This window comes from Uloborus diversus, chromosome 5, assembly GCF_026930045.1.
Source record: "Uloborus diversus isolate 005 chromosome 5, Udiv.v.3.1, whole genome shotgun sequence".
Taxonomy (NCBI): domain Eukaryota; kingdom Metazoa; phylum Arthropoda; class Arachnida; order Araneae; family Uloboridae; genus Uloborus; species Uloborus diversus.
In genome coordinates, this window is record NC_072735.1 from 15,280,416 (window position 1) to 15,300,727 (window position 20,312).

General features: G+C 31.9%; 1 protein-coding gene across 1 annotated transcript in view; it reads left to right on the top strand.

The window, feature by feature from the left end:
• Positions 1 to 20,312, top strand: part of LOC129222455 (RRP12-like protein) — a 181,859-nt gene that overhangs the window by 103,257 nt on the left and 58,290 nt on the right. The window contains exons 12-14 of the mRNA XM_054856970.1: positions 8,618 to 8,711; positions 12,944 to 13,102; positions 15,055 to 15,135. Coding sequence (XP_054712945.1) covers positions 8,618 to 8,711; positions 12,944 to 13,102; positions 15,055 to 15,135 — 334 coding nt within the window. The remainder of the gene's footprint in view (positions 1 to 8,617; positions 8,712 to 12,943; positions 13,103 to 15,054; positions 15,136 to 20,312) is intronic.

Below are 20,312 nucleotides of genomic sequence, written 5' to 3' on the forward strand. Positions count from 1 at the left end.
GTTATTCCAGGTGATAAAATCTGAAATTTAATGTTTTAAAGTGCCAAAAGTCCTTGATGTTCAAATAAAACATCTGGTTATGTGTTGAAATGTAGGTTTTTACCAAGATTTTTATTTTATCAATAGTAACTTGCTTTTAAAGTAAGACAAAACAACGTTAGAAGAAGCACAAATTTGTAAAATTGTATTTACAAATTTGTATTTGGAAGCTTAAATTTGTATTTACAAATTCGTGCTTCTTCTAACGTTGTTTTGTCTTACTTTGCTGTTCAGCACAAAGGTATTTATTTATCTTATCTAACTTGCTTTTGTTTATTTTAACTAAATGTTTTAATTTATGTATATTGCTTGATATGATTTCTTCCAGTTGTGTGAAACTTTTTTTGCGAAAGGCCTGGAAAAGTTGTCTTCCACCGAATCGGGAACATTCATGCAGTGAGTGAAATCATTTTATATCTTTAAACAAGCAATTCTTGTGGGTATATATATATTTCTTATCTCGGAAACGGCTCTAACGATTTGGATGAAATTTCAGATTTAATTGTAGTTTAGCATTCTAAGTTCATCTACTTCAGTGTTTTTTCTGTAAAAACGCGATTTTTTACAAAAAACAGTTTTTTAATATAAAGTTGAATTGAGTTAAGCCTTGAAGTAAACTGTGAGTTGACGCATCAGGCAGACGATTTGCAACCATAACAATGAAATTTGTCTCTTCTCGCTTTAAAATTTTATACTTGCTTAGGGTTGCCAGGCTTGGCTGATATTGGCCACTTTGGCTCATTTCAAACACACTCGGCTGAAAACAAATTCAAAAGCATTGTGTAAGTCGATGTAAAGCTCTTTTTCTTTTTTAAGTGAAACGATTGCTTGACCGTCCTATTTTATTTTATTTATTTATTTTCTTTTTACACTTCAAATAGTTTAACACGTTTTTTAAATCACGCATCTAAATTTTATTTCGAAGAAGTGTATGAGATTGTTTATGTTTTGTTAAGACAGTTGTTATATTTGTTGGAATGGTTTGTGGATCATCAGTTCTGATGGATATCATGCTGTCTGTAGCATTTTCTGACGTAAAGTGACCAACTACACTAAAAGTACTTATTCAAAAAGAAAATCTCAATTGGAATTAAAAAAGTGAAACGCATCATATAGTATGAAAGGAAGTATTCAGTTAAAAACCGATTTCACCGTAGCAAAACTAAGATCAAAATATTTTAATTGCTGACAAGAAAATTGTCTAGTGGGAACAAATGTAACAGATAGTTTAAAGCAAAATGTTGATTTAATTACATGCAGAATCTTCTTTGTTTGGTACTTTAGTGTTATAAGAAGGTCGAGTACATAATATTTCGTTAACGTGAAGCTTTTCAAGTATATTTGGAAAAGTATTGAACCTTAAAAAAACACGAGTAGACAAAAAACAATTCTTTTAAAGCCAAGCGAGGCTCGGTCGTCCAAGTACTATTTTTTGAATGGAGCAAGGTGAAGAGGTCCTTTCAGTGTTGTAAATGTTAGGATGCTTTATTGAAACTGCTGATAATTAATATTCAGTTATATGCTGTCATTCCAACAGTTTTTGTGTTATAAAACTGGTTCCTCTGTTTTTCTGCTTTGTGTTCTAAATTTACAGCGATACTGTGTATTTTTAAGAAGTATTTTAAATGTTATTATGTCTTTTTATTAATATCTGATCATGATGAGAAAGGTTCGATGGGGAGGGGGATATTTTTATATCTTTATACATAAAGGGCTACTTCTGTCTGAATGTCCGGGGTAAACTTCAAAACTGCTGGACGGATTTTAACAGTTTTTTCACCATAGGTAGCTACATTATCAGGGAGCAACAGGCTATAATTTATTCCTAAAAATCTTAGTCTAAAAAAGTTATGGTGGGAAACAGTAAATGTCATGTAATTTTCCCATGTTATGATTAAATATAAGACCCATTGTTACAAAAACTCGTTACCAACAACAGCAATATTAAAAGTAATCATAATGAAAATTTCGAATCAAGGCTTCTCCGGAGCAAACATGAGTTTAAAGTCATTTAAACATTTGGGAACTCTACTCTTTGCACACTTAGGGAAACGTAGTAGAGAGCTTTTTTTTTTTTGTGTGTGTGTGTGTGTGTGTGTACAATTTAATTAAATAAAGCGCAAAGTTTTTTTACTGGTCTTTGTTTTTGTTAGTTCATATTTTGGAAATTCTTCCAATTTTGATATGTTTAAATGTCGTGCTTTCGTTTCTAACTGAATACTATTCCATTCTTCATACTTATTGCTGTTCGACTTTTATGGGTAAGGAAAAAGGTCGATTTTTAATCACGTCAAAGCGGTGAGTTTTGAGTTCTTTCAGTTAAAACAGAAAACGAAAGAAAGTAGCGACTGTTTCTCACAATTATTACTGACCCAGACAACGCCGGGTATTTTTGCTAGTTAAGTCCTATGAAACAATTCGTTTTCAAACTGTTTGTTCGAGCAGGGAAAAAAAAAGTTGTTTGTGTACATGCTTTCACAAAGTTTTCTTTGAAGTTTTACTTTTAATGTAAGTGTTTATAAACAAATACTATAATTTTCAAAAAACTGGAAAACTTTCAGGCATGCTTATGTATTTCTAATTTGCAGTTTCGCGATACTTAAAATCACCCACTGCACTCTGAATCTTGAGCTGTTTGTTATGCATCGAAAACAGGGCACGAAGTAGTGTTAAAATGCTGTGTATCGACCAATTTGTTTCTGGTTTGCCCATTAATTAACCCATTAATGCCTGACATTTTTTTTTTCAAAGATTTTTTGTTTACAGGTTGCAAATAGTGTTTAATAGACAGGAAAAATAATTAAAAAAATCTAATGCAAAAAATAAATGTTTTATTAAAAACAGAAAAATCGTCCCTAAAAAGGGACGCTAGGCATCAGAGGGTACATGCTTTTTCAACGACAAATATTTTTTTGCCGACGATTTAATACTTGAAAAAAAGAAAAAAAAAACATTTTATAAGATAAAATAAGAACAGAAATTAACATAAATCGTAAATTGAGTTTAGGACAATTAAATATTCGTTTCATTTAGTATTAAAGTCAACAAAGCATTTGTCGTGTAAACCTACATTGCATTTGCTGCATTTCCTATAGACTTTTTTGCCGCAGTAAACACATCTTACTTGAGTTTTATTTACAACAACATAATGACTTTCTCCATCACATCTAACTAAATCCGGTACCCTTGAGTTTAATTTCCCTGGTTTACCAACAGGTCTTCCAGGTTTAAAATTACGATCTGCATTATATTTTTTAACTCTGAAATTAAATCTACAACAACTGAACCCCCCATCCCCAAATTTTCAATAATAGGCACAGTTCCTGCTCCTTGGTAAGGTTCAAATTGGACTAAATACCCTAGTCTAGTATTTAGACACCAAACCTTGTAACCAAAACGGATGGGTTTGCCACGAATAAATTGTTTGCAGTTGTGACGACTATAGTATGGTACCATACTTTCGTCAATCGAAAGCTGTTGCTGTCTAGGTTGGAAGAACAAAAATCTTTCATTCAACATGCTAAATAAGGGTCTAAGTTTTCCGACTTTGTCATTTTTGTTGAGTTTGGTGTTGTCAGCAAAATGTAAATACTGCATAATTTGCTCAAATCGATTTCTACTCATTGCAGAACTAATTGCTATGTTGTTGACATCAGTTGATGGACTCCAGTAGAGTCTCCGCTGGTGCAAGCATGCATATCCACTTGTTAATAAGATAGCCAAGAATAAACGCAGCTCCTCTTGCGTTATAGAAAAGGATGTGTTGTTCTTTTGTCGAGCATAGAGGGTGCTCTGATTTGAGGGTCTTAGGTTCAAATTCATCCAGTATTTCATCTGTAAAAAACTCTTCAAATATTGACACTGGTGTCCATTCAACATTCAAAAAGCTTGGTGTTTCCACATTCCATACATTATTATTTTTTTTAATTGATGGATATATCTTTCTTAACCCAATTTCTTTCTGTATTTTTTTCTTTATTTTTCTGCGTTTGATTGGAAGATGCTGCTCAACATCATCACTGTCACTTGGCTAACTATCTCCAACACATACTACCTTACCCTGATTAACTTTTCTAATGGTCATTGTAGCAGAAGATTTCAACTGTTGACCTGATAATTGATTAACATCAACTGAGTCATCTGGCCCACTGTTTTCGTCAGTAATTTCACTAACTTGTGAAAGTGGACAAATGCATATATCAGCCTCCTTGAATTCTTCATCATCAGAGAGCTGTTCCAGAAGTGTAAGACTTCTTCAACAGTCAGACTAAACAATGAGAAAATCTCAATGAGTTATTGAAAATTATTATTGTCAAAAAATAACTCAGGTTTCAAAGAAGTTAATTTTTGAAATAGTTAGCTTTTCAAATTTACCTAAGTATTTTTCGAAATTGCAGAAAAAATTATTACTGAAATATCTTTAAAAAAGGTTGTTTTATTATTAATTAGTCTTTTTATTTTTTTTAAAATAAAACATATTGCCTATTTTTAGTCTAAAAACATTTAATAATTCTTTTGAGGCCAATTATGAATTCTAAGCAAGAAACTAACAACGATTCAACAATGCAGCCTTTACTGCCTAGCGTCCCTTTTTAGGGACGCTCTTAAATTGCTATAAAATCCATAAAATTTTTAAAATCTACAAAAATGCAAGAAAAGGTAAACTGAAATATTGATCAAAGTAACATATGTATCAAATACAAATTGATTTACTTGTTAAAAATTTTGAAAACTTACTTTTTTGCTCTTGACATTGTGAACAATGAAATTCTTCAAGAAGATCATAACAAAATGGTTATAGAACACACTTTATAACGATTATGTGCAGCCATCTGTTAGTAACGAATTGAAACAATACTAAAGTAATAAATGAACACAATTATTGAGTTGAAATGTTTACTTTTGGGAAATTGAGACACAATTTTTGAACCGTCCCTAAAAAGGGACGCTAGGCATTAATGGGTTAAGCAAGCAGTTAAAAAATGATTGATTTTGTAGCTTTTGCTTCGCACCAACGAATGTTATCCAATGATGCTTTGCTCCAGAATGGGTGAATTTTCTTTTAAAAGTAACTGCTAATTGTGAAAGACTAGCTGCGTTACCCGGCTTTGCCCGGTCTAACTTGAAAATGAAAATTGTGTCAAGTGACGCATATTCAACAATCAGGATCAAATAAAAGAAAAACAAAACATCATGCAAAATTTCCAAAGAAAGAAACGATGGATATAAAAAGCGAAACCAATGGACGCACAAAATAAAATACTTTTAAGAAATTAAAATGATAAAGGAAAGAAACAATGGATTCAAAAAGCGTAACCGTGGAAATGCAAAATAAAATGGTGTACAACTTGAATGGAGATGAGATTTTTTTAACTTGATTTAAATCAACTTGTAACTTTTTTCCTTGTAAAATATAAGCTTAGTTTTTCGATCGTAGGTCGAGATAGATCTGGAGTTAAAAAGCTGCTCTTTCCAATGGTGTCTGAAAAAAAAAATGTAGGACAATTCGTTCACATTTTATTGATTGATTTATGAAGATAATAGTGCCTAAATTTCAACTAAGCTTTAAAAAAATTTGAGGTAAAAATGCGAATAACTCCCGTCTTAATTAAGTTAGAGCAATAGAACAAACTGCAAAGAACGTGGAAAATTCTAACGTTTTCCAAGGATGTATATTATTAATATTTGCGAGTCATTTTTCACCCTCATATTTTAGAAATTGATGTAAAAATTGGGTCTAAATTGGAATAAAAAAAACACTATTAATCAATTTTTTCAAACCGGTTTGCAAAACTTTTCCGGACTTAAAGAAACAGACTGAAAATTTCAGTGAAATCGGCCGGGTAGTTCTCGAGTTTTACGCGTTCAAACACACAGATGCTTTTTGGAGACTTCATTTTATACTACAGTACAACCTCGATATCTCAAATCTCTCGGGACGGGGAAAAATTTCGAGACATCGAGTTTGCGAGTTATTAAGGCTTTTAAAAAATTACTCTAGTCACTCTCACATTTACGCAAACGTAAGCTATATGCATTTATATATGCAGTCTTGCATAATATAGACGAACGCGCAAACGGCGTTTGCAGAAAATTTTTGGCTCTGCAGAAATTTTTTAAAATCTGCTATATTAGTAGTTAAAAAAAAATAAATAAAATAAAAAAACCTAGTTTATTTCTACCAAAGCCTTTTAAAGCACATGTGTGAAAAAAATAATCGGATTGGAAGTTTTCTTCAGTTGGTGAAAATAAGCAAACTATATAATTATTGTAAAAAAAAATGATTTGAAGCACTCTTTTCTTTTTTCTCTTCGTATTTAAATATGCATTTAATTCTTTATTCAAGGGTGAATTGGGCAAAATAACTATTTCCAAAAATTTTCTAGTTAGGATTTGTGTTCACAGAGAGCGTTTCATTGTATCTGCGTTTGGTGATTGATATTGGGCAAGAAAGAATGGTTAAGGCAGTTTTCTTCAGTTGGTGAAAAGCAAATGTTAACTATATATTATTGCAAAAAAAAAAAAAAAAAAAAAAAAAGTAAATTATTTTAAAAGTTTTTTTTCCTTGCTCTTTTCAGATTTTAATATAAATTAAGAATGAATTAGGCAAAAGAATTATTTGCTGAAAATTTTCCAGTTAGGATTCGGGTTTGCAGAAAGCTTTTCATTTTATCTAAGTCTGTATATATGTACTATGGGACCACTTCGAATTATGATCAATAAAGTAGTCTTCAATATTTCACTAGATTTGAAATTTTCTAATTGTCGAAAGTGCACAGGATGAAATTTTGAAATGAACAATTTCAACTTGGTTTTTCCACCTAAAAATTTAAAAATTCTAATTTTATCTTTAACCAGTAACCTCACATTCAAAAAGTTCTCAGCAACTATTTTGTAGAAGTTAAAAGAGCTGAATGATAAAAATGAGGAACGCATTTTCCGTTTTCGCTTGAAAACTGACGGAAGAAAAATCAAACAACTTTCCTCAAAGTGGACAACATGTTTGAGAGAAATGCACAAAGACTCTAAACTCTGTGGAAAACACAGCACCCCCTTCATACCAACACTCCCCTATTATCTTGCCCCAATCCCCTATTCACAAAATTTCCAAGAAAAAGGATGAAAAACGTTAAGCAATTGTCTCTGGAACTGGTTTTACTACAAAAATTGCCAAAGAAAAACGACAATTGAAACTTGCTTCTGTGCAAAAATTTCGACGTATCAAGGGTTTCGAAAAATAAATTTCGAGATAACTATGGAAAATACATAGGAGTTTTTATAGAAAATGCTGGGGAAAATTTTTGTTTCCAGACAGACATCAAGGGTTTCGAGCAGGGTTGGCAAAACCCCGGGTTTTTTTTAAAAAAGCCCATGGACCCAGGGTTTTTTGGGTTTTTTTAAATAAAACCCAAAAAAAACCCAACTAAAAGTTGGGTTTTTAAAAGAAATGTGGGTTTTTTTGTCTTTTTTTAGGGAAAATGTGGGGTACTTGTAGCATATTGTAGCATTATGGACAAAGTGCAAAGATTATCTTCGGGTAAAAAGCTGGAAAACTAGTTAAAATTCAGCGTTTTCACAAGAAAAGTATAAAAGACGAAAAAAACCCATGAATGGTGAAGTTTCTGATTTTTTAATTTTCATTATTACCAACAGTTAGGGCAAAGTTACTTCTCGAGTGATAAAATCTATTCGTTTTTAATTACTACATTTTTTTTTTGCATTTTACTTTATTGTATTTCATTTTGTTATGCAAAACTACTGTAGAACCTAAAGGAGTTTAAATCCCTATTTACTGAATTCCAGCTTAATCAAAACATTTCTTTGAATTTTATGTTGGTTGTTTTTCTATTTTTGTGTACAGAGTGAGAAATATTAAACTTTTTCGTAAGATAATGAAAATACTGTACATGTTCTGTTTTCTATCAACCATTTGAAAAATCTGTTTATTTCTAAAAAATATACCTTGTGTTTATTCGCAATTTGTGACGTGTTGGTTAGCAGAAAATAATTCAAATGAAAGCCTTTTAACTAGATTAGTTTCCTTTGCACAATCTACAAATATTGAGAAAATCGGACGTGACGGGACTTGGTCAAGATAATTTTAGTTATTTTTTGATCAGTTAAAGAAAAAAAGTTAAATACATTTATTTAAAATCTTTGAAGTATTTTTTTTAATTCCGTTAAGAGTTAAGAAATACTATTAAAGTTCAAAATTCATTTTTTATATTCATTGTCTGTGGTGAAGAACAAATAAAAAAGAAGTTTAAATTGTAAAAGTATTTAAATTAATTAATTTTTTTAAAAACTTCTCAGAAAATTTAAAAAAACCCAAAAGTGGGCTAAATAATGGGTTTTTTTAAATGGGTTTTTTTCAAAAAAAACCCATTGGGTCCAACCCAATTGGGTCCAATTCGGCCAACCCTGGTTTCGAGATAAGGAGGTTCGAGATATCAAGGTTTGACTGTATGTAAAGATCTCTTCTCCTTGCTCAATGTAACATTCCTTAAAATTTATTTCAAATATTTTCCGATATTATTATTATTTTTTCTTCACATGAACTGTTTTGACTCTCCCACAGTCACGCTCTGCTAGATGTGTGCAAAGCCATGTTGCCTTATCTCGATGCTTCTCGCGTGAAACAGTTGTACGAGCTCTGTAAACCACTGCTGGAGGTGAGTTTTTTTTTCAAGTTTTAGGGTCACTGCATCTTTTTCTATTGTACTCATAAATTTAGCTTTGAACTATGTCTAAACTTTGCACCACTTCCTGTAATTTAGTAGGGGAATGTGGGGCAAAGTGACAAGATGAAATATTTTGTCTGTTTTTAGTGCCACTTGTCCGGCAATATTTTGACTGTGTAGTAACACGTGCAGTCTATTCCAGTCAAGAAAAAGGTAACTCTGAAGATCAAAGCATATGATAATACAAGCAGTTTTCAAAAATTGATACTTATCTTGTAATATTTTGTTGTAAGCCAAAAATTGTTTTTGTTACTTTTAAGCAATAAAATTCTTGTTCTTAACATCTTATATATTTAAATGAGCAATTCTTGTAGGTATGTATATATTTCTTATCTCGGAAACTGTTCTAACGATTTGGATGAAATTTTGGATTTAATTGTAGTTCTGCTTCTAAGTTCATCTACATCAGTGTTTTTTCTGTAAAAACGCGATTTTTTGCAAAAAAAACAGTTTTTTAATATAAAGTCAAATTGAGCTAAGCCTTGAAGTAAACTGTGAGTTGTCGCATCAGGCAGACGATTTGCAACCATAACAATGAAATTTGTCTCTTCTCGCTTTAAAATTTTATACTTGCGTAGGGTTGCCAGGCTTGGCTGATATTGGCCACTTTGGCTCATTTCAAACACACTTGGCTGAAAACAAATTCAAAAGCATTATGTAAGTCGATGTAAGGCTTTTTTAAGTGAAACTATTGCTTGTGACCATCCTATTTTATTTTATTTTATGTATTTATTTTCTTTTAACACTTCAAATAGTTTAACATGTTTTTTAAATCACGCAGCTAAATTTTATTTGGAAGAAGTGTATGTCTTGAGACTGTTTATGTTTCGTTAAGACAGTTGTTATCATTTGTTGGAATGGTTTGTGGATCATCAGTTTTGATGGATGTCATGCTGTACACAAAAAGTACTTATTCAAAAAGAAAATCTCGATTGGGATAAAATCGTGAAACGCATCATAGTATGAAAGGAAGTATTCGGTTAAAAACCGTTTTCACCACAGCAAAACTAAGGTCAAAATTTTTTAAATTACTGACAAGAAAATTGTATAGTAAATAATTCTTTTAAAGCCGAGCGAGGCTCGGTCGTCCAGGTACTTTGATATATTAATTGAAACCTACTAATGTTTTGTGCATTAGCAATTTCTTAAATATTAAGCTTTTTTTAATTTTAAATGTTTTTTGCAATTGGTCAAATGCACACAGGTCAAAGTGAAATTGTTCATTTTATTCCTTTTTATTTGCTCATTAATTTTTTCTCATATATATATTAATTTATTTGTCTGTTGTTTCATTCAGTAATTCTTTCTTTTATTTACAAGTTCATTTGGCTAAAATTATTTTCAATAAACCTATAAAAGATATTTCATTAGAAAAATATTTTATTTTTCACTTTGCCTCACATGAAAAGTAGAAAAATGTTCAACTTTTAATTAAGGTACAAATTTACTGCCAAATTTCAGTGCATGTTTTATATCCATTGTTCTTTCTTTATGTACTGTAATTTTCAAAACAAATCTCAAATTTTTTTCTTCATTTTGAAAAAGCTAAGTCATCTGAGCTATCTTCTTTGCCCCATATTCCACTACATTTTACTGTAAAAGAAACCACAGAAGGCACCCGTCTGTCAAAATCGTGATATATTTCTAATATTATTTTAAAAGTTGAAAGTAATTTTAACCTTTACTACTTTAAAGCAACTTATTTTAAGTTTCATTTTGATAAGTTTATTTACTTATTTATTTTCTCAAACACATGATGTATAATAAAGTAAGACAAAACAACGTTAGAAGAAGCACAAATTTGTAAATTACAGCAGACACGTGTTTCGGTGTTACAGGGAACGCCTTTTTCAATGCAAAAAATAATGAGCTTATGGATGAAAAGCCAGGAACAGATAAGCATGCAGCTTAAAAGATAAAAACAGCGGATTAGCCAAACACCAATGACAAAGTTATAAACCGATCAGGAACCAATAGGAATGCAAGCAAAGGCCAAGAGCTTTCTTTTAGGTACGAACCCAGAAAGAAAGAATTCAATTGGACAAAGATTAAGCCGAAGCTTAAACAAAAAGAAAAGAAATTGTCAGTAACCGTGAACCGTAAGAAAGGAAAAGCTGAATGGAAAACCGTGAAATAAAATAAACAGAAACAAAAAATATTCGAAAAAAGGAAAAATAAAAATAAATAGAAGAAAATTGGGGGGGGGGGAGTGTCAATCCAGACAAAAAGGTAAAAATAAACAAAGGAAGATCGATAAAAATGAATAGGAAAAAAAGGGGGGGAATGGGGAAAGGACAGTATTAAAGATATGGGAATGTTAGAAAAATATGGAACTGCACTAAGATCGTTAACTAAGTTAGAACTGTTCCTCAAAATATGAAAGGATTCCCAAAAGTCAAGATCTGATGAATTGGGGCATTTTTGGATAATCTGATAAGAGTTAAAATCAAAAGAGTGATTCGAATCCCAACAGTGTTGAGCAATACTAGACTTATTTAATTGTTGTTTTTTCACATAATTTTGATGCTCTTTCAAGCGAATTTTTAAAGCATGCCGAGTCTGTCCAATATAGGCAAGTTTACAACTACAATTCTATAAATTCCACAACAATTAAGAGGGTGAATAGGATCTTTAAGAGAAGAGAATGAAAGCTTTGTGTTTGTAAAACAGAACTAAATTCTGCATTTATTAAACATCGTATTTTAAATTTCTGCTGTTATAGTTTAGCACCTTAATGTGAAAACCAAAACTAAATGACATAATAAGTGGTTTAAACCAAAAAAAAAAAAATCCATCTTGTTTTTTTTTTCTCCAGGTTAAAATCAGACAAACCTGTTTCAAGTACTTCCTTCTTCCCATCAACAAGTACTTCTAAAACCCAAAAAATATTAAACCACTAATTCCCGTTACTATACTGCCGGAAGTAAAAGGTTTTAAAAAAATTTTAAATTGCAATGATCAGTTGGCTCAGTTTTTAGCACAGAGGTATCTATTTATGCTATGTACCTATTGACAATGTTTTTCACTTTTCTTCAGAAAATAAGAAATATTTTTGGTGATTAAAAGAAAATTGGTATAAGTGCATTGTTATTTACAGTCTGAACCAAATGACTGGTATGACAGCAGCATTTGTTGTGAGAGCTTTTGAACTTAACTAAAATTTATTTATAATTGTTTAAATTCTATTGAACTAGACTAATTTATTTAATATAGAGCCAGTTTTTTTTTTTTTTGTACTGAAAGGTTTTATATTTAACAACTACCAAATTTTTATTCTTTTTTTTTTCATGGAATTTGATTCAGTACAGTAGTAATTGAACAGGGCCCAATACAGGCTGATTTTGCTACCGTTTTTTGGTACCTTCACAAAAATCTTGTTTTGAAATCGGTATTTTCACAAAAATCAAGTAATAAAATCAGTGCCTTCACAAAAACATCAAAAATTTCACAAAAATTTGCATTTTAAAATATAAAATTTGTTTCTCTATTTAAAACAAAATTTACCCATAAAATAAAATTCTAAGCAGGTTTATACGAACAATCGCTTGAATAGAAAACTTTTTGTAGTATTGTAACTAATTTTTAGCTGTTTCTCGCCAAAGTGTATTTATGCAATATTATTGCAATCTTTCAACATCTGTTTTGGGAAACCGTTTTTCTCATAATTTCCTATATTGTACACAGTACATAGCCCATTAAGCTAAAATAACGAGGATATTTTTCGTACTTCTTAGATTTTTAGTTCCCCTTCCCCAAAAAACGAAACCTGTTAAAAATAATACTAGATGACATTTACACTTTTCAAACTAAAATTTCACTTGTTTTACTTCACTTTTACAAAAATTAGGATGCCTCTAAAATTTCAAAAACAAAAACAAAAAACAATGCTGATAAAAAAAAAAACTTTCACAAAAATAGAATGATGCAATACTTTCACAAAAATAGGTAGCGAGAAAAAAATCCTGCATCGGCCCCTGTTGAATGAAGGATGCCAAGAATGTTTTCATTTTGTTTAAAGTACAATAAAAATAATTTAAAAAATAATTTTCTTAAAAAAGCTGGCTTTGAATAAAAGCCGTCCTTTTTTGGCCAGTATAAAAAACTAGCAGTCCTGCCGCTTAGCTCATTGGAATGGGTAGTATACATAACCTTTTGTCTTTCAGCACGAGAACCGCACAACCCAGAAGAAGTCTTTCGGAGTGATGAACGAGATCTGCATTGGCCAATCGGAGGCTTGCTGCCTTTTCGTGCGAGAGCATTTCGAAGACCTGAGGCCCATCCTGTGTGGAACCACCAAAGGCCTCACACCAGCAACAAAAGCGGTGAGTTTTATGAGCTCTCCATGCATGGCATTTCTTTCCACTTCCTTTTACAAAAAAGGAAGTATTGTATTCGAGAAAAAACTTACCGTACTCAAAAATCAGCCTTAATTTCCATTTTGCTCACCCTCGAATGAATGTTGAGTTTTTTTTTCCGACTCGACCACAAGTGGATAAGTGCCTAAGAACGTATAGACACGTGAAATATCCATTTTGACGATTCCAGAATTAATTACAACGAATTTTCTTGTGACGTCTGTATGTGCTTATGTATGTCACATAACTCAAACAGTATGCCCTAGAAAGTTGAAATTTGGTACATAGACCCCTAGTGGGGTCTAGTTGTGCACCTCCCCTTTTGGTTCCATTCCGGTGTTTCTAAAGGGGTCTTTTGCCCTTTTTTGGGGGAAATCATTGTTAATTTCGATGCAAACTCAAGTGGTGTTATAATTTGGCAGACACTTGGCGATATATTGCCAGTTGTTTGGTTGCCATGCGTGAGTAACTAGTGGATACGTAAAACGGGTAAAAATAAGTGAGTGTGACGAAGAATGTTCTTGGATAAATATATACAACTAGTGGTACCCGCACGGCTTTGCCCGTAATGGAAAAATTAAAAGGTCTTTTGGTTCGCCTGTATATTTACAAATAATGTATGGTGAATTTTCTCGCCAATTGGCTTGTGCTCATGTTACGGTTCCACCTTAGGATAGTTTCGTATGTCGCCAATTGACTTGCGCCCATGTTACGGTTCCATGTTATGATAATTTCGTAATTTACTCGTCCATCTTATGATAACTTTGTTCTTAAAATTGGAATAGAAAAAGAACCACATCGAATTTTGCGAAATTTCATGAAAATCGGCCAAACGTTTTAGGCGCTATGCGCGTCACAGTGATCCTGACAGACAAAGAGACTTTCAGCTTTTTTATTAGTAAATATAAAGAAGTTCATAGTTTAAATGCACAGAAGCAGAGTAGTAAATACGAGTAGAATTTTTTTTTCTTATCTCTCGGTCAGTCAGGGCCATCCAATCAAATCCAATATGAGTAAAAGTCCTTTCTTGATGCAGGTGTTTGTATTTATAATGACTGGAAAAAAAAAATGGGGAATTTTAGAAGAAAATTTGGTTATTTGGGGGAAAAAGAAATTTAAGAGAAAAAAATATCGTAGGAAGTCGATTCATTTTATGAAAATATTTGTAGGAAAATGATTTTTGAATTTGGGGAATTTTGACATAAAACATTGCGTTTTGGGGAAAAATTGGAAGGGAAGTGGGAAAATCTGGATTTGTATGTGTGACCATCTGGCAACACTGCTCCATGCAGCTGTCCGTAAACGATAATCAAAGCCATTTCAAGTTTTTTATTTGAAAAGAACACCGTTATGTTTGTTTAATTCTGTCGCTGTACCAGATTAGAGGATACAGAATGGTCGTTATACCCGAAGCAAATTAATATAGAGTTCACAGGGATAAAGTTGGGGCTTTTAGCACTGGTCATTATAATGGAACGGTCTTTATAATGTGTGATCCTTGTAATGAGTGTCAACTGTATTCAAAAAAAATCTGGGTTTTTTTTGTCCCCTGTTGTCAAAAATACTTTTAAAAAAAGAATAAATATACTTTTTTCAAAAATAAATAAACAATAAAATGTCAACTTAAAAAAATAATAAATTTCATTTTCAAAAAAAAAAAAAAAAATCTGCATTTATCTTTATGTTAAAACATTTTTTTAGGAAGCCAGGTCTTCGATAATATTTTGTTGCTTGTAAAAAGTGTTAAAGTATCCTGATGGAAGGATTAATTGTTGCACTGGTTGTGGGTGGTTGTATTGAGTTTTTTTAATTACTCTTAAGGTCATAAAAGCACAAAAGAAAACTGTATTCCTTTTGCGTATGTTTTCATTTGATTTACTACTTTGCTGTTTAATTGAACTATTTTTTTTCTCTAATAGCTACGGCTGAGTTGTCTCCAGTGCATTGTTAATCATTTGACGAAAGACGACATGGAAACCATCGTTCTCATCTCAGCAGAAGTAAGATTTTAAATTAATGTTTCCCTACAAAACTTTACCTGTTTGCATGAACTTAAATGTTTTAAACTGATGTTGTAGATTTTAGTGATGATTCTGTGTTTTTGAAAGTACTATATCTTCCTATTTACTTATAGCGGTGTGAAAATAAACAGATTAGCGGATTTTTACGTGAAATACACCGCCAGCTCAGTCATTTCCAGCCGAGGACTGCAGTTTCGTGCTAATTAGCACTCATCAGCCCGGCATAGGAAAGTGACTGAGCTGGAGGTGGAAAACCTCTTACGGAAGCCAAGAGCGCCAAACAAACTGGTAGCTAATATAGAATTAGCACAGACTACTCGCTACACAGACATTTCACTTGTCTGCACTTGAAACTGCAGTCCTCGGCTGGAAATGACTGAGCTGGCGGTGTATTTCACGTATTTCTGCTTTAGCCTGGCTAATGGGCGGTAATTTGCTGAATATACCTTGCCTTGCGTTCAATCTTCGAGTTGAACCGAACCATTGCTCTGGTCACTTGTCTGGTCTGCGCTAATTCTATATTAGCTACCAGTTTGTTTGGCACTCTAGGCTTCTTTAAGAGGTTTTCCATCTCCAGCTCAGTCACTTTCCTATGCCGGCAGATGAGTGCTAATAAGCACGAAATTGCAGTCCTCGGCTGGAAATGACTGAGCTGGAGGTGAATTTCATGTATTTCTGCTTTAGCCCTGGCTAATGGGCGGTAACTTACTGAATATAGCAGATTTTTGTTGCCTTTCTGTATTGTTTTTTCTTAATTTGTTCAAGTTATTGCTTAAATTCTGGTAGACTTTTTAAATATCTTTTGCTATGTCTTTGCGCACTGGGAAAACTTTTTCTTGTTGGCAAAAAAAAAAAAAAAATAAAATAAAATAAAAAAAAATAAATAAATAAATAAAATAAAATAAACCTTCAAATTACATTTCTCTTTTTAAAAAAACTCTATAGCAATTTCAATAAAACTTCTGCAAAAGAAAAAAGAAATCGCAATAGCAAAAATCTCTTTGCTAACCTCAGTCCATGGATTGCTAAATATTTACCTGCAGTAATTTTAAAAGATAACTAAGCGGATTCAAAATTTAAAATTAAAGAAAAATCTACTTAAACTTTTAGAAACCATTTGAAATAATTTAAAATTTCGGAAGTTGACAAGGAATGACAGATGTTGATGTTTGTCGAATATTATTATTATCGAACATGAAGCAATTCATCTGAAGGTGGTATTAATAAAAAATATTAAGCCGAAGAATTAAAAAAATCACTTTTAAGCTCAATAAATTTCCTGAAGTCAAAACCTCAATATAAAAAAGTATATAACCTCCACATATTGAACTTCCACATATCTAAATTTTCTCGATATCGAAATCCCAGCAAATTTCTATGTTCATTACATAGAAAAATTGTTTCTATATATCGAAAAAATCTCTATATATCGAAAAAATTTTCGAGACATTCTTAGATTTTTTCCCCACTTTAGACTGTTTGTCTCATGAAAAATGAAGGTTAGGGGAGAATATTGTGTTCACTAAAGGTTGCTACGAAACTCATAAGGAATCTGGGGTTGAGGGGTGTGTAGATAGGTCGTTGTTACGTTCTAGAATTCTTAAATTCCCTCAAGTTTATTTCAAATCTTAGTTGTAACCAGTAACACTGTAAAATCAGTTTCAAGTTATCATTTTTGTCTGTTGATTATCATTCCTAGTATTTTTAGCTTCAGTAAAAATAATTCAAGTTGAATAGATTGATTTTTTACTTTTCTCTCGATCACATTGTCAAAACGAAAATAACCCTCATGTTGCGGATCAAGTTGAACTGCTGAAGACTGAAGATGTATGAAGGCACGAAAATGTAATTTCTGTTAATTTTTCAGTTATTAACTTTCCTTTAATCCGCTGCTCGTATCAATTAGAAATTGGGTTTCATGCACGAAAATTAGCTTTAATTTCAATGTTTTAGGAGGTTTTTATGGTAAAATAAGATCGTTTCTATATATTGAAATTTCTATACATCAAATTTTTTTCTGGCAATTTGCTACTTCGATATATGGAGGTCTGACTGTATTTTAATATTTGATACATTTGAAGCATAAAACATGTTCTTTCCTTCGACTGTACATTTATTTACATTAATAAACCATCAAAATATGCAGCGCCTTTTAAACTCACAATCTTATTCCGCTATCTTTGTTCAATTATCATTTCTGGAATTCTAAAATTGAAAGTTAAAGTTATTATTTTACTTTCCTTCTTGCAACGCATAAATACAGCAAGGCTTCGCTGTATGTTTTAGCTTGATGGAAGGCTTTCCTCTCCGCTACAACACACAACCCAGAAATGTGAGGAATATGCCACTGTGTCCAATAATTTTTCCCTCTCTGTAGCAGGACCTGGGGCAGATAGAAGGGGAAAAGGTCATGCCCCCCACCCCCAACAATAGTATCCGCTAATTCTAACACTTTATGAATAAAATGTAAACGATTTCAGTAATCTTTTTTCTATTCATTAATTATTTTTGGAAGTAAATATTTGAAATGCTACATCTTTTCATGGTGTCCTGATCGATTTTGTGCTTTTTATGGACACCCAAACAGTTTCAGAAATCTTTTGTACCCAAAACTGTAGGTTTGTTTATGGCAGGGTGGCGACAGATCAGGGAAAAGTCAGGGAAAAATCGGGGAATTTCGAAAAAATAACAAAAATTCAGGAAAAATTGATTTTTTGAAGAAAAAATTTTTTTTTTTTTTTCGCTTTACAAAATTAGTACTCTAATCCCTACGCATTTTCCGCCAATTATCTGCTCAAAAAAAAAAAAAAAAAGGTAAAATTAATGAGGTGCGATTATACACTGCCTTATATTTGTGCATCCTTTTTCCTTTGTGTACTTAAGTAAATATTTTTATTTTTTTTTATTGTTAAAATGCTGTATCCACTCATTAAAACCTATGTTCTTGATTAGAGAAAAGCTCCCTATGAATGGATGTCAAATGGTTTCATCTGTTTTGCATAAATATGTCAATTAGTTACATAAGAATAACTACATTACTTCTATTCTTTCACTATTACTTGTTAGTCTTGCAACAATTATTATACTGTTTGAAAATTTAGTTCAAAATAATTTCAATTACTTTTTAATTCTATCATAAATACACATATGTTTTTAAGAGTGATTTTAATAGTTTCTTAAACTTCTTATGCTACGTGGTTTCTGGAAGTAAAGTTCTTTTTTTTTAAATTTTCTATAATCTTTCCATTGTAGTAAAATTTAATATACTGTTTTGTTGGTTTTTTCCCCCTCCAAAAAATTGACTTGATCTGGTTTTCTTTTTTTTAATCATTTTTATTAAAAATGTTTTAAAATATATCTTTAGTTCAACAGCATTACACAACTTAAAACGTTTAAAATACTGCATTTTATACAAACATACAATGGATTTCAAGTGGAGCAAAGAAAGGAAACCATTATCATTCAGGGAAATTTGGTGAACTTAATCAGGGATGTCAGGGAACTTTTTTTCACAGTTCCTGTCGCCACCCTGTATGGGGAAAGGGCATTCTTCAACTTACCCCAAAGACAGATACAAGGGAGGGGCAATGAGCACTCCGCATCGGCAGTATTTCCAAATTGAAGTTCTAAAATCCAAGTGTAGGCCATTTTTGGTGACATTAAGGAAAAGAATCGAGCTCGAATCTCCATCCGGGTAACTTTTCGGAATTGAAGTTTAAAAAGGGCAATTTCAGACAATGTTTGGTGATGTGAAGAGGTGTTTGGAGGCTTTCCTACGGGTATTTTGCAAAACTTAAGTCTAAATGACATGATTGTAGATAATTTTTCGAAACTGGAGGTCCAAACGAAGCGCAATTTTAGACGACCTTCGATCCTGTTAGCAGGAGGGGGCAGGGGGTTTCTAAACATCCCTCAAAATTGCTACGTCATGAAAGTTCTAAAAAACGAAATTGTAGAACAATTCTTTCAACGGAAAAGAAAAGAGTGGGTTCCGGGACGTCCTTGGATAAATCAAATCACTACATTTTAGTTGGGTTAGGTGAAAAGAGTGTGGTAGCCCCCCTCCTCCCCCAAGCATGTGTAAATAAGACGCATAGTAGAAGTAAGTTGAATAACCAATCGTCCCCTCCTTGAACAGTTTCTGGATCCGCCCTTGACTAACCCTCCTAAAATGGTAGTCTGTGTCGCCCTTGAGCAGAACTCAGCAACAGGGTTGTTTGGTTTAAACCATGTTGGTTTAAACCATGGTTTAAACCAATTGTTTTTTTTTTTTAAACCATGCGGTTTTTAAAAAAATTTTTTTTTTTTTTTAAATCAAAAAAAAAAAAATAATCCATTTTACAGGTTTACATTGATTTTCCCACACATATTGAAAAATGTAAAACTCCATTTATGCTAAGTTCCTAGCTAAGTTGCAGAGATAAATACTAAAATTGCAAAGTTGCTTCTTCAAAATGTATTACAAGCTTTAATCGAAAAAAAAAAATACATAATATATCTTTATTTCATATCTGTGCCATAAAGCAGATTTCAGTCAACTTCCATCATTATGCTTAATTTGCATGATTAGTTAAGATTTACTGAGGATTGAATCTTTTATTGTAGATGCAATCCATTATATTGCTCACTCCTGTTGCAGGGGTGTGACATTTTTGCCCATTTATTTGCACTTTCCTGGAATTTTAACTTTGACTTGTAAGGTAATCAACAGTCTGACTTAATTGTTTGCACCTAAAAATTAAGATTTGTTCTGCAGGTGAACACAAATAATATTTTTTGAATCAAATTTTAAAAAAAAGTTTATACTTCACGTATATAACATTTTTGGCAAAAATTTTTTCTTGAAATAGAATTTGCTACACATTTATTTGTTCTAAAGAGTTTGCATTTAATATTTTTTAAACTTCAATGCTGGATGCAAAATGTATGCCAGTAAATAGGCTGTAATTTAAGCCATGTTACACCAATTTTTGTATTTGGGATTTGGTCGTGATTTGATAGTCGATATCTTTTCCAAGTCTTTCCAAAATAAGAACGGAGTCGAATATAGAGCAGCACTTTTTTTAAAAAACTTTGTCAGTACAACAGCAATCGATTTTTTGACTGTTCAATCATGTACTGTTGTACATTTTGCTTTACTTCAATATTTGCGACAT